The sequence below is a fragment of the Hippoglossus hippoglossus genome, chromosome 1 (assembly GCF_009819705.1).
Source record: "Hippoglossus hippoglossus isolate fHipHip1 chromosome 1, fHipHip1.pri, whole genome shotgun sequence".
NCBI classification, from domain to species: domain Eukaryota; kingdom Metazoa; phylum Chordata; class Actinopteri; order Pleuronectiformes; family Pleuronectidae; genus Hippoglossus; species Hippoglossus hippoglossus.
Window position 1 is genome coordinate 19,595,456 of NC_047151.1, and position 13,179 is coordinate 19,608,634.

The window sequence follows — 13,179 nt, forward strand, 5'->3', positions numbered from 1 at the left end:
TTCTCGCTGGTGGCTCTGCACAAGTGGATATTTCAGCAGTGCAAATAGGCGTAAAGGAGGGGAGAGGGAGTTGGTGGCACCCTGTAGAGCTGACATTAGAGAGGAGAATATTGAGGTGCATTTAACCTGAACACCCGGGGCCAGACAGTGACGTCACAAATGACATGATACCTGATTTTTACATGTAAATGGGACGTTTATTTACTAATGATCAGCTTCATGAAGCTTCTATGAGCAGAATGCATTGTTACCTCCACCAAGAAGGTTGTTCTCATCTGTGTTTGTTTGTTTTTTAAGCAAAAACTATTTTTTTCTTCTACCTTTGGTGGAGGCGTGGGACTTTACCCAACAAAGAACCCATTCATTTTTAATCTGCTTTGTATTGTTCTCAATATCGAGAGTATATGAAGATGAGCGATGTTTAATTTCCCACTGAGTTGCCTGGACCAGGATATACCTCATCTTTTGTTGCCAAAGGTCGGCCAGGTTACGATTTTTACCTCAATGGAGGACCTTTGCCAGCTGTGTGCTAGAAATTCCACATGCACCTCCACATATTATGTATGCAGCCCGATCGAGAGAGGGTGGGCAGCGGAATCAAAACTGGTTGAAATCAACGAGAAGACAATTATCCGATAGATAGACTATATTGAAAATGTATGGAAATGAGCCTGAATACACTGCGGAGGAAGAGGGATCAGCGTATCGTCGTGGATACAGATGAGGGGGCGGATCCAGGAAAGGAGAATAATTCATGGCTCTTGTTGGAAGAAATCCGTCATGTTTAGGGGACTGATATTTATGAATGTGTGCAATTTGGTGCAGATCCAAATAAAAATCCACATCTAGTGAATTTAAATGTGGTTTCATAAGGGGACTGTTGGGCCTTGGTGGCGCTTTGTGCTTTACTGAGAACCATTCTAGCTCATGGTGTAATCAACTGATTGGCCTTTAAGGTTTAAGTTACCAACCAGTGAGCTGAACCTGAAACAAATGTTTTCTACGTGTATAGTAAAATGTAATTTAACCAGCGGTTGTGTAATTGTTGATAAAATAATCGTGACTTAAAACTTGGACTAACGCTATAACGTTTCTCGCACTCTTCGTCATTTGAGGAGTTTTTCCAAAGCAGCTCTGAACTCCACAATCTGCTGCAGCACAGAACATCTACCAGGAAATAACGCCGCTTTCATTGTTTAATTAACTTCACTTTTTAATTGTGATTAAAAATCTGCTCTGCTTGATGTTCTGCTCGACAGTTTTCAGCTTCATTACCCTGGTTGGTGTTTATGGCCGTTTGCGTGCAGCAGCTCGTCGCGGTGCATCTAAGGTCCCTCTCTGCTGATTTGAAATTCTCCCTTTTTGACAATCTGTAATAATCAGTTTATTTTTCCTGGCTTGTTTTAACAGGCGCTGGTATAAAGGACAAGTTGAGATGAAATGGCTCCGAGCTGCCCTTCCAATTATCTAAAATATCACGCTTGCTCTTTCATTATTTCCATTTAACATGCATTATCACCGCTGTGTTTCATTTGACTTGCATTCATTAATTTTCCAAATAAACAATGTTGAGAATAATTATGGGATCCCAGAATAACAACAATCATTATGCACACACTTCCTCTCCGGTTGCCTACAGCAGGTCCCAGCTGCTGTTGTTTTGCGCCCCCTAATAATCTTGTAATCTGTTCCCTGACGCTTCTCATCTTTCTTGCCACATCACACGTCACCTTTATATAACCCTTTATATAAGATTACCATGCTTTTGTTCAAATGTTTCCATTTATTTCACGCTTTTGTTTTCTGTGGCTCATGTTCCCTCCGGAGGTCATTGGCCAATTAATTCATTTTTACCTGGGTTTAAATTGCGCTACTCTTTCAAGGACTCCCAGTAGAAATCAACAGTTGCTTTGAATTCTAAATAAAAGAACTTTATTTCACCTTTAAACCTCAGCAGACTAAAAAACAAGTTGGCCGAGTGAGATAAATGGATTGAATGTAAGCGAGGCTAATGTATTTTTGTGTTTTGGGTGAACGGACTCTTTAAACTTTTATCAGACTTCAGCTTTCAACAACATATGAATATTGTCGGTAATGAGGCGTGATTCTGTTGATCTGCAGAACCCATAACTCATTTTGAAAAGCGATAAGTCATCACTGGAATCACGTTGTTACTGTTCCGTCTCGGTGACAATAATGTGATTAATGGTGTAATTATACCCAACCTGCGTTTCTCCGATCACTTGCTTCTGGAGACGTCAAACCTCGGTGCCACCGGGCAGATTTATCAAACCGGGTGACGGGGCGTAACAAGGCGCGTGCTGTCATGTATCAAACAGCAGCGGTGACTGTGAACTCCTTGCTTGTTCACGGTCCAGCAGTACATCAAACCTCCAACTCCTTCGTCTCCTGCTCCATTACTGAAAAATGATGATGTTTGGTTACATGTTACATCTTTTCCTCACTTCTCTCCTTTCTTTCCACCGAGTCCTCATGCCAGAACATTATTTTACCGCCTTGGATTCTGGAGTCAAAAGGCTGAGGGGAGGCCTTTGTGATTGTGCCACAGGAACTAGAATTCACCAGGGCTGTGAAGTGCTGATCAGTGGTGTGCAGTAAATGGTGTTGATGACCACTCAACGCTCTTTGCAGTACACTTCTTGCTATTCACCCATTCCCACACACATTCATACACATCATTCAGTTCCTCTATGTGCTGCACTTTATCACACATCACTCATAACACTGCCGGCACAGCTGTCAGGAGCAAATTGGCTCAGTACATTTGAGTTTCAGTTTTGTAACTTTGGCAAGCAGAATGCATGACTGGAAGAAAACTGCCGACATTCTGGTTTCCAGTTTACTTCGTTACTGTACATTACTACATCGTTCATGTAGCTGTTCTTTACTTGAGTGGGTTTGTGTTCAGGTATTTTTCACTTTTCCCCCCATATCTGGACTTTCTACTCCAGTAAATGCTTACATTTTAGTTTGTGACATGTTCACGTTGTTTTTTTAAATATACTATATAAAGTAATCGATAATGAGAGGGGAACTGGTCCATTGATCCAGAGCAGGTAGGTAGCATCACACCCTGTCTCCTGCAGCAGGAGCATCACTCCAGGCCATAATGAGACTCAACCATAACGATGTAGGAGACAGTTGCATTAGGGAATAGGATACACTCTGTAAGAACTTTTACTTTTATTACTTTAAGTATATTTAAAAGCAAGTACTGACTTTTACTCAAGTAGAGAAATGAAAGTATACTATTCACAGTATTTGAACTTTTTAATGTTGGAGTACTCTCCATTGGTGCTGATCAGGACTCAGACATAAAACAGTCACCATGACTGATGAATCAGAGTGATAAAGCATCGAGTGTTCAAACTGTGTTGTTTAATTTGAAATGTTAATTACAAGCAGTTAGATTAGCATCTTTACACAAAGACAAACTATTTGACACAAGCAGAGACACGCTGTCTGCTGCTGTAATCTCTACATCAATAATTATTCCAATCAGAAGTCACATCACTTGTGGTTTTATTTACAATCTCTCCACAACAAACCCTCTGGATTTAATCACGTGCTCCTGGAACCTCTCATTAACTATATTGTGCGATGCTCCTCTGTTTGTCCTCTTCAAATTCAGCCCCAGTAATTTCCACCTGCATTGTCTTACGTGCGCGTGTGAGCACATCTACCTGGGTGGCCGCTGCCCCCGCGTGCCTCGGCAGGCTGCGCGTTTGACGAGGGCGCTTGCGGAGTGTTTGCGCTTCCTCGCAGCTGCCGTGTGCGGGGTCGTGACGTTGTGCGTTAAAAGTCCCTGGAGAGCCGGCGGCTGGATATCAGGCGCTGCTGTCGCTGAACGGAGGCGAGACGAGGTGCGACTGCAGTGGGAGCAGCTGGAGAGGGAGTCCGCGGACTGAATTTACGAGCTGAGGAGAGAGAGGGAGCTGTGCGCTCTCTTGTTCCCGGCGGAGTCCGACCCGCTCCTCATCCACATGCGCACACACACACACTCACACACACACTCACTGGGGTCACTCTTCTCCCAGGCAGCGGACTGGTTTGTCTCCACCGCACATGAACAGTGTGACCAGCGGACCTTTCCGACCTGTGCGCTTCAAGCGTGCGTCAAAGAAGAAACTCTGCCGATCGCTGGTTTTCCTCCGCGATCCTCCCTCCACGCGGTGCTCGTGGATTACGGAGAATACCGAGCGGCGTGGGCGCGTAACTGTCGGAACCATGGAATTATGGATAAAGTTGACGTTGTTGTTGAGCTGCTGCTGCTTCGGAGCGAGTGCGGACTTTGACGGCAGGTAATGGCTCATGGTTCACTGGCTGCGAAAGACGCTGCCTTTAAGAAATAACACAGAATTTGAGCCTTTCTGATATCAACCTTTTTTTTTTCTGCAACAACAGCTCCTCTGATTTAAATACGACACTTAAGCTAAATGATTCTTTTAAGACCTCCAAACTGTGAAATAGATCCTATTTAATATACACAATATGTGCTCAGAGTCTGATTAGTGGCATCTCCGCTTTATCTCTTTCTCCAACTTTATGTAAAACAGTTGTAATCGAACTGCATCCAGCGCATTTGGGTTTCTTGCGCCTCAGAGCGCACAGCAGACAGGAGCCGTGTGTGCGTGTTTAATGTTTACGTGCAGAAACCTCACATGCGCTCCCTGTCCTGCTCCAACAGCAGACAGATTATGAAGTGATGTGACAGCACGCTGCCCGGTGCGTCATGTTCAAACACGAATCCGATGAAGTATGTGGAGACAGAGGTGCGGAGACGCGCCAGACCCCAAAGAATGTCCAAGATTTCCATCTGCCTATAGGCTGCATCAGAGTTTAAGGTTCTAAAGTGATGGATGATGGTGGGCGCTTTATTGAACAACCATGTATTCTAATTATTCCCAAACAATATTTTAAAAAGACCTTTAAAATAGTTTATGTATCATGCTTGTTTATTTTATTAGACCGTACCTTTGGAGTTAAGTCACATCAAAACTGCCTCTTGTTGTGTGTTGTGTTATTTTGGTTGGATTAGATGGATTAGACCTCAGATTAAGACCGAAGTCCACCCAACCTGTGAGAGTTACTCAGAGTCCTATTCTGTCAACTATCCTTCGTCTGCATCAGAGAAAACCGCTTGTTCTCTGTTCTTCACCATGTACCTCTGTTAGACAGGCTGAGTCCCGCAGCCGGCTCCCCTCTCATGTTCTTCCATCTTCAAATGAATCAAAAAAACTTTGAAGATTATGAAGGTAATTGCTATTGAAATAGTGTGCACGCATTGAAAAGAAAAAGCCCTTCCAGACTCTCTGCCCTTCCACCTGCTCGTTGACAGACTCTGACATGTTCCCTCCTCGGCCTCTTTAAATCCAGTTTGCTGCTGTGGTGGGAACTGTTGTTAAAGAAGGGATTTGGAAATCAAAGGTTTCAACGAGAAGAAAACGTGTCTCTGTGAGAGAGCGTGAAGCAGGAGAGGGCAGACGCTAACACAGAGCAGAACATTAGAGTTAAGCATTTGCCGGCACATGTGTAATTGTTATTTGGGACATTTTTCACCGTGGCTAATGTCTGTGTGACAGGCCGCAGCTTGATGAGATGTGTAGGGCCTCAAGTTTTATTTCACGCTTTGCCTTTGTGTAATGATCATTTACTTTAACCTAGCAGCAGCACATTGTACATTATTAACATTCCTGCTGATGGAGTGGCTTGTCACCGTGGCCATAATTTGCCAATTTTTATGGGTATAAACTCGCCCGGCCCCGAGACTGTGCTTCAATATTAATTCATTGAGAGAATATCCCCTGAGCCCGAGCACAAGCAAGAAAGCCATTTATTTCCGAGTCTCCCTCACTTATTGCCTTTTAGAGAGCGTTCCTAACAGGCTTATTCATCTCGCCCTGAAGGGTCCTTCACGGGCATCATCGGCAAGATGATTTTGTTCTCCCATGGCTTCACATAATTTGCTTTCCTGCAAATCTGTGCCTAAAAGCATTGTGCAGTCGTTGAAGTTGTTGTTGCCAGTTTTTATTCCCAACCAAGGACTGAAGGACGCAGATTTCCTGTCATGTAGCAAAGAAGACTTTTTTTTTTTTCAAAACAAAAGACAAAACACATACAGTAGACCATTGGATCTGCTTCCCAAGTGTTGTCACTAAACTGTTAAGCCCAACGCAGCCAAGCAGCACATACCAGACCTCCTCAGTAATAATCCAAAGTCGTGGACTGGTGCCAGGTAATGTTGGCGTTGTAAAATCAGACCCGCTTTTTAGCCTTTGAGAACGAGAGTGCTAAAACACTGAGTCACATTTTAATGGTATGAAGTAGTATGAGTAGTTTCAACTCATAGACGAGATTCGTAGGTTTTCTGCAGGTGAGCAAGAAGTGAAGTCTCCACCGACTTCTCCTATGGAGAAACATGCATTAAGGAAGACGTGCCTTCTCACTGAGGACACTGACAGTGAAAACCAACTGAGATACTCAGAGTTGAACTGTAGACACCAGCAACTGACTCCCAGATCAATGTAGTGAAGTCTTGTTAAATGAAGTATGTATGTGTAACTAACATATGCAGGCAAAGACATGTTATCTGCTCTATAGAAAGACAGACAGAGAGAGACTGCTGCACAAGACACTGTGTGACACTTGTAATTAAAACTGCTCTTTAATACCTAATGCCAATTCAATACTAATCTATGTTAATAATGAGCCACAGTGAATTCTATGGTAATTTGTCAAGCTGCAGTCAGAGGGGTTGTAGAGCGGAGTCACTGCCCATCAGCTGCACACAGACATGCCAAGCAGTCAGAGATGCAACCAACATTTATTTTCATTATTGATTATCTCATTTCTGACAAATTTCTCCCTTGTTAATGTCCACTGTTTGCTTGTTTTCTCCAACTAAAGGCCAATTCATGCTTGTGCGTCGAAGCTACGCCGTAGGTATGTATGTAGCCTACGCACAGGGCCAAGCATTCATAGTTGTGCATAGGTGTGTGTGAGTCGCACTCCGCCGAAACGCTGTCTTCCTGTTTCTCGTCCGCTTATTTACAACTTCTCTGGCGTCTCTGTTTACTTCAGAACAATGGTGAGTTGCACTAAGCGGATCATGTTGGTGTTGGAGCTGATACATGTTGAAGAGCAATTACTGTTTCTCAAAGAACAGCAACGACAAAAAGAAAGACCGTCGTCTATGTTTGTTCCTTCATCGCAATTTCAAAAATGGCGGCGAGTCTGTTGGACCAAGTGGACAAATCAAAGCTCTCAACGCATAGATACATTTTTGGGAAGGTGCACGTCAGGTTCCACGTCTACGCATAGGCTACAATGTAGCTTCGAATCAGAAGCATGAATCGGGCCAAACAGTGCAGAACCTGTGGTTTTTGAATTTACTCTTACTCTATAGCTGCTTTCAGAAATACACTGAACTCCACATATTCTCCTGAAATTATCAAGAGGTGCTGGATGTGAGAACGCAAACATCCACGTCAGTTGCTCTCGTCATTCTCTGGTGTTGTTCCTGCCAGCCCTAGTACAAACTCCAGAGAATCTCAAAGTGAGCCCATGTGAGAGCAGGGAAATATACAGAAACTTCACCACACACGAGAAGAATAAAAAGAATATTTATATCTCAGGTTGAAAAAGAGGTGTCATACACGCGGAAGACAAAGATGATGAAGAAGATTCGAGAGCTTTTGACGATAAGGGCCGATGCCAGTGTTGATGTTTAGGAAACAAAAGTATTTGATATTACATGTCCTGCATCCTGCATGATGCTCTATACCCAGACGCCACTCCTCACCTGAACGCACTTCCTGTTGTGGTGAACGCGTCTTATCAGGACAATCTGCTGCTGTGTTCTTGAAAGGGCGAATTCCGGAGAAAGTCTGGACCCAATTGTCTGAACATTTTTCGGAGTTTATGTCTGAAAACGACTTAAGTTACAGAGAAAGGCAGCAAATCCTCAAATCTGTGAGCCAACAAATGTTTAGTGATTTTACTTGAAAAATTACTAAAGCAGTTAATCCAAATTGTTGTAAATCAACATAGTGATTCATTGACAAATCCCAAACATCTCATTACTTAAAAATCCTCCTATAAGAGTTGTTTGACTGAACAGGCAGCTGTTTGTTTTAGGGGACATTGGCTTTATTTCCTATGTTAGAACTTACTGCAAGGAACTGTGGACTATATCAAATTAATGAATTGTAAAATATATTACATTAAACTATATTTCTAAGATTTACTGCACCATATATGTGATTGAGGTGAGCGCAGTCCAATATGATGCCCTCCTGTTGGGTATCGTTGCAATGAAAATGTTTAGTGGCACAAAATGACGGCACAAAACACAAATTCCTCCATTAGAAACACACAAGTGGTATTCTTTTGTCGGGCTGCTGTTGCACTGTGTTACATCATACTGGTGTAATAGCTTCCTGGCAATTCAGTGAATACCTTCCACTGTGTCTTCTTGTAAGAAATATTTAGATTTAACAGGCAAGCTGATTGCACAGTTCAAGTCTTTACCTCTTGTATCGGTCAATATCCCACACGGGGCTGTGCGTGTTAATTCATTTTTGCAGTCTTGGAAGCCTGCTAGTAGATCTGGCAGTGCGCGGTGCAGCCGCAGTGGTTCATTAAGACAGCAGAAACCTTCTGACTCCACAGGCTCATATCTTCAGCTGAGCTCTGCAGGTCGGAGCACGTCGCTCACCCAAGATGCTACAAGTCAGGCAATCAAAATCCGTGGGTGTTTGTGAGAAAGCTCCGTTCGGCTGTCATGCTTTGCATGCGTCAGTACGGCTTCATGCATGGATGATAGATTGATAGATTGAATTATCATCGCTCTGAATGAGGACTGTACCTTCATAGTTCTGATTAGCATGCTACACCCCACACTGCTCCCCGGTGAGCGATGGGCGGACTGCTCCTCACTGTCAGGCAGAGGAGATGGGCCAGCTCTATATCCGTGGTAAAACAATGGATGAAGGATGGTTTCCCCCACTGTGGATATCCACCTCTCAGGTTCTGCAGGAAGAACCTTGGCTGTGCCTGAAGAGAGGTGTCACACAGCGTGCATGAAGGGTGATAATTATCTGCCTGAGTTCCCTCAAGGCGTCGTGCAATTTAGGACGATTATTCTGAGCCTCAGGGTAATAAATATACTGCAGGTGTTTTACAAACTTCAATTTGATATATTGGCTTCCCTTTCAGTGGAATATCACTGGGGACACGTTACAGCTGAAAAAAAGCCCCTTTGTTGGTGCAGTGTCGTCGTAACTTCCCTTGTTGATTGAGATAAGTTGTAATTTTCAAACACTTACTGTTCCAAGAACTGAAAAATAGGCACTTGACATAGTTGCAGTGTTGACGTGATGAAACTGCGATCTCAGAAATAACATTAAATCCTCAGTTTCAAGTTGAGAGCGTGTTGCGGTGCACAACTGCCACAGGCTAAATTCTGCATGAAGAGGACTGAAATAAGCGCTGAGAACATGAAACGTGATTCCATATTCACTGTCTCTGTATGTGTGTGTGTGTGTTAATGTATTATTGTGTGAGAAAATGTTTGACTCAATAACCCAGAGTCTGTTGCATCTCATGAGATTCCTGTTTCCACACAGACACTCCCCCGCCCACCGTCCTCTGGGAGCCCTCAGGAGTTCAAACCCTTGCTCTGCTCTGAGTCAGTCATATCTCATGCCCTTTTAACCCTCACGTGTTGAGAAAACCAGAAATATGCGTTTATAAATTTTTTTTAAACTCCTCTAGGTAAAATAAAAATATTAACTCTACCACATTTACTATTATTATTATTATTTCCTCCTGCTTTATATTTCAATGCCAAGTTAGGCCATTGACTTTTTCTTGGTTCCACGATGAGGCAGCCTGGTCTGTCTGTTTAGATAATAATAATAATGATTTAACATTTCAACTGCCTCGATATATAGTGGGTATAAAAAGACATGGTTGTAACTAGTAGTCAATTTTAATCTTTCTCAATGTGCCGACTAACTACAGAAAGAATTCCCTGAGCGAAGTTCACCTGTTGTTGTCTTGGATCATAGACATCTTCTTCACCCCAAAAGTGAAGCCAAAGCTTTTTGATCACCCCCTGGTGGCTAGCTGCAGTATAGGTCATAAATCCTGCCTCCTCCTTGTTACTGGAAGGGACATGGACCAAACTAAAAAGTCAAAGTACACATCAAATAAAACAATTTCAAAGACAGTTTCTGTCATTTTAGTTAGTTTTTATCACGCTGATGTTGAAGTGCTCACATTTATAAAATGAACTCTCCGTCAGTCAGCTATTGTGATTCATTGCTATTTGATTGGACAGCAAATAGATGAACTAAACAATAGGTATAGAAATAAGGATATTTCCATCTCATAACTACTCCAGTGGAACAAGACAGCTACTTTGGCAAGTGAAATGAAGTTGAAGCTAATTAGCTGCAAACACTGCCTCTAAACAACATCTGGCAAACACCGCCGTTAGATGTGATTTTCAAAGCAACTTGTGGCATCAGATAAACTTCAAGGGGCTGAGAGAAGAAGAGGTGGCTGAACAACAATCATGTTAGTCTGACAATTTGCTATTCAACCAAAAACCTCTGCACAAATAAAAGAAAGCGGATTTCTAGATGGAGAAATCAAGGAACCAGTTGTGTGATAAACACCATTTAATCCCTGTCTGAGAAGCTACTATTAGTATAAGTTTATATACATCTATGGCAGAGTTTCTCTTATGAACGCCCGGGAAGCAGATCCAAGTCCAGTACGTGAAGAAAAAAACTGAAAACCTACACTTATGAGCAATTACGTTCTTGCCTGGAGAAAATATCAATTGTCGTGGCAATTCTGCAATCGCACTCTGACAAAGAGGAACGAGACACAAATCTCTTACAGCATTGTCACACTTTAATGCTCAGAGCATGGTGCACAAGAGAAAGGTTGGTTTGTAATATGCACGCCGATGGGAAGCTGTTCTTTCTCTTTATGCGTCTGGCTCCTTCCTCCCCCTCTGGTTGAGGTTGTTTGTAAGCCAAAGGTCAAGATCCTCTGATGACATCAAGGCAGAAATGCCATAGTTTAGGCAATCAGGCCAACATTCATTCAGTTGTACAGGATACAGCATGATCAAGCTTACATTGTATAAGATTCAATCATAATCAATCGAAGGGGAAATGAACATGATTACTCTGTGCATGATCAAAATGTTGCATTTCCCTTACACCATTTAACGCTGAGTCCTGTAGCCGATGTGCTGTTGTATTCTGCGGTGGCATGTGAAGCTTTCTTCTGGGGCTGAGGTGATCATTTAGTAATGTCATATGTTTATTCAGAGGAATGTGAGGCCGTTCGGTTGAATGGGAGCAGGTGCACCCACAGCAGCATGAACTCTTCCCACTTGATGCCTCCGTGCTCTGAGATGATAATTACCTTATGCACACCAATGAATAAATTCAAGAGCGTGGACGAGAACATCAGCTTCCAGTCACCAGATTTAAATGTCACTAAAAATGGGAGGGTGTCAGATGTTCCTGAATGTGTCAGCTCCGAGTGAAGAGACGTTTGCCACATGCAGAGAGGTTCTTGATTTGTTTTATGTGACTAGTGTACAGTATAGAGGGACAGTGGGTTACTATGAGTGTGTGTGTGTAGATATTGAGTATAAACATCTTTCCTCTTCTGTCATGCCCTGTCCTTTCGTATCATAACGCCTTTATTTCCTTTCCTTTCCTTTCCCATTGTTTCCTTTCTGATCTTATCGTATTGTATCCTTTCCTTTTTTCTCTATCCTTTCCTATCCCATCCTTTCTTTTCCTTTTACAATGTTTCCTTTCCCATCCATTCCTTTCTTATCGTATCGTATTGTAATGTATTGTATTGTATTGTATTGTATCAAATTGCTTCCTTTCCTCTTGTTTCCCTTCCTTTCCCTTCCTATCCTTTTCTTTTTCTTTCCTTTCCTTTCCTTTCCTTTCCTTTCCTTTCGTATTGAATCGTATTTTAACGTATCGTATCATACCGTATCCTTTCCTTTCCCGTCCTTTCCTTTCCTATATTTTCCTTTCCCATCCTTTCCCATCCTTTCCTATCCTTTCCTTTCCTTTCTCATCGAATAGTCTTGCATTGTATCGTATCATACCATATCCTTTCCTTTCCCATCCTTTCCTATTGTGTCCTTTCCTTTCCTGTCCTACGGCTTGCAGTCTGTCCCTGCCTCACTGCGTCCCTGCTTGCCAGGCAGCAGACAAACATTTTCCCTGGATCTGCCACTCTCACTTAGCATCCATCGGGTTTATTTCCAATGAGGTGATTGGCAGTGGGGGCAAGCATTAGCATTTCCTCATCTTGGCATAGAGACACTAACTAGGCAGGGATAGCGGCAAAGGATGTGCCTTGAATACTGAGCGTCAACCTCACTCTCACATTCAGGCACACAAGAAGGCTTCTTTTGTGTAAAGGAAGTATTTCAAGAAGAACTTCTTTGGTTTGGAAGTGGATTACAGTGTTTGCAGCACCTCTGTGAAGCTTCAAATCTGCATAGTCAGTTCAGGGCATTCAGTTTTCATATACTGGACTTATTCAGTGATCCCTGCAAAACTCTCATGTCCTCAAGACCTTTTATAATGATAAAAAGAGATAAAGAGAAAGCGTAGTCTCAGCGCTTAAGGAGATAGATAGTTTTCTTTATTGTACTGTAGAAGAAGTCACCCCGCACAGTCTCTCCTCGCTTCAGATTCATTTATTATTTGCTAGATTTTAGGTAACATCACAGAGCCTGGCGCCCAAAGTATGCAGCTCGGATTTTCATCAGTATCCTTAAATGGACTCATTCCTTCACCCTTTTCTCTCTATAAATATGTGGTGAGCCTTGGTACAGATAAAAAGGTAATCCACATGCACTGTCTGCCAAGGAGCTATTTCTTGCTCTGAGCTGAATAGAACATGGTGTAACAAAAACATCCAGCTGTAATTTCTCTAAGAGGAATTTCAGTGTTGGGGGAAATAACTTATGTCTGTATAAAACTAATACAAAGCAGTTTTCTCTGTCGTAGGGACGGTAGATATTATCTTCCACTGTCGTCAAATTGTATGGTTCTAGTAACAAATACTCTCTAATAAATGGAGATAGTTAACATACGTATT

At 42.6% G+C, this 13,179-nt stretch overlaps 1 protein-coding gene across 8 annotated transcripts in view; it reads left to right on the forward strand.

The window, feature by feature from the left end:
• The first annotated feature begins 3,650 nt into the window (after nucleotides 1-3,650).
• npnta (nephronectin a) overlaps nucleotides 3,651-13,179 on the forward strand; it is a 53,010-nt gene continuing 43,481 nt past the window's right edge. For 2 of the 8 annotated variants that reach the window (XM_034581785.1, XM_034585087.1), the window contains exon 1: nucleotides 3,661-4,322. In XM_034581785.1, the coding sequence (XP_034437676.1) occupies nucleotides 4,087-4,322 (236 nt within the window). In that variant the 5' untranslated portion in view covers nucleotides 3,661-4,086. Of the gene's footprint in view, nucleotides 4,323-13,179 lie in introns of all 8 variants that reach the window. The other 6 variants (XM_034582629.1, XM_034585935.1, XM_034572641.1 and 3 more) reach the window with 6 other exon arrangements.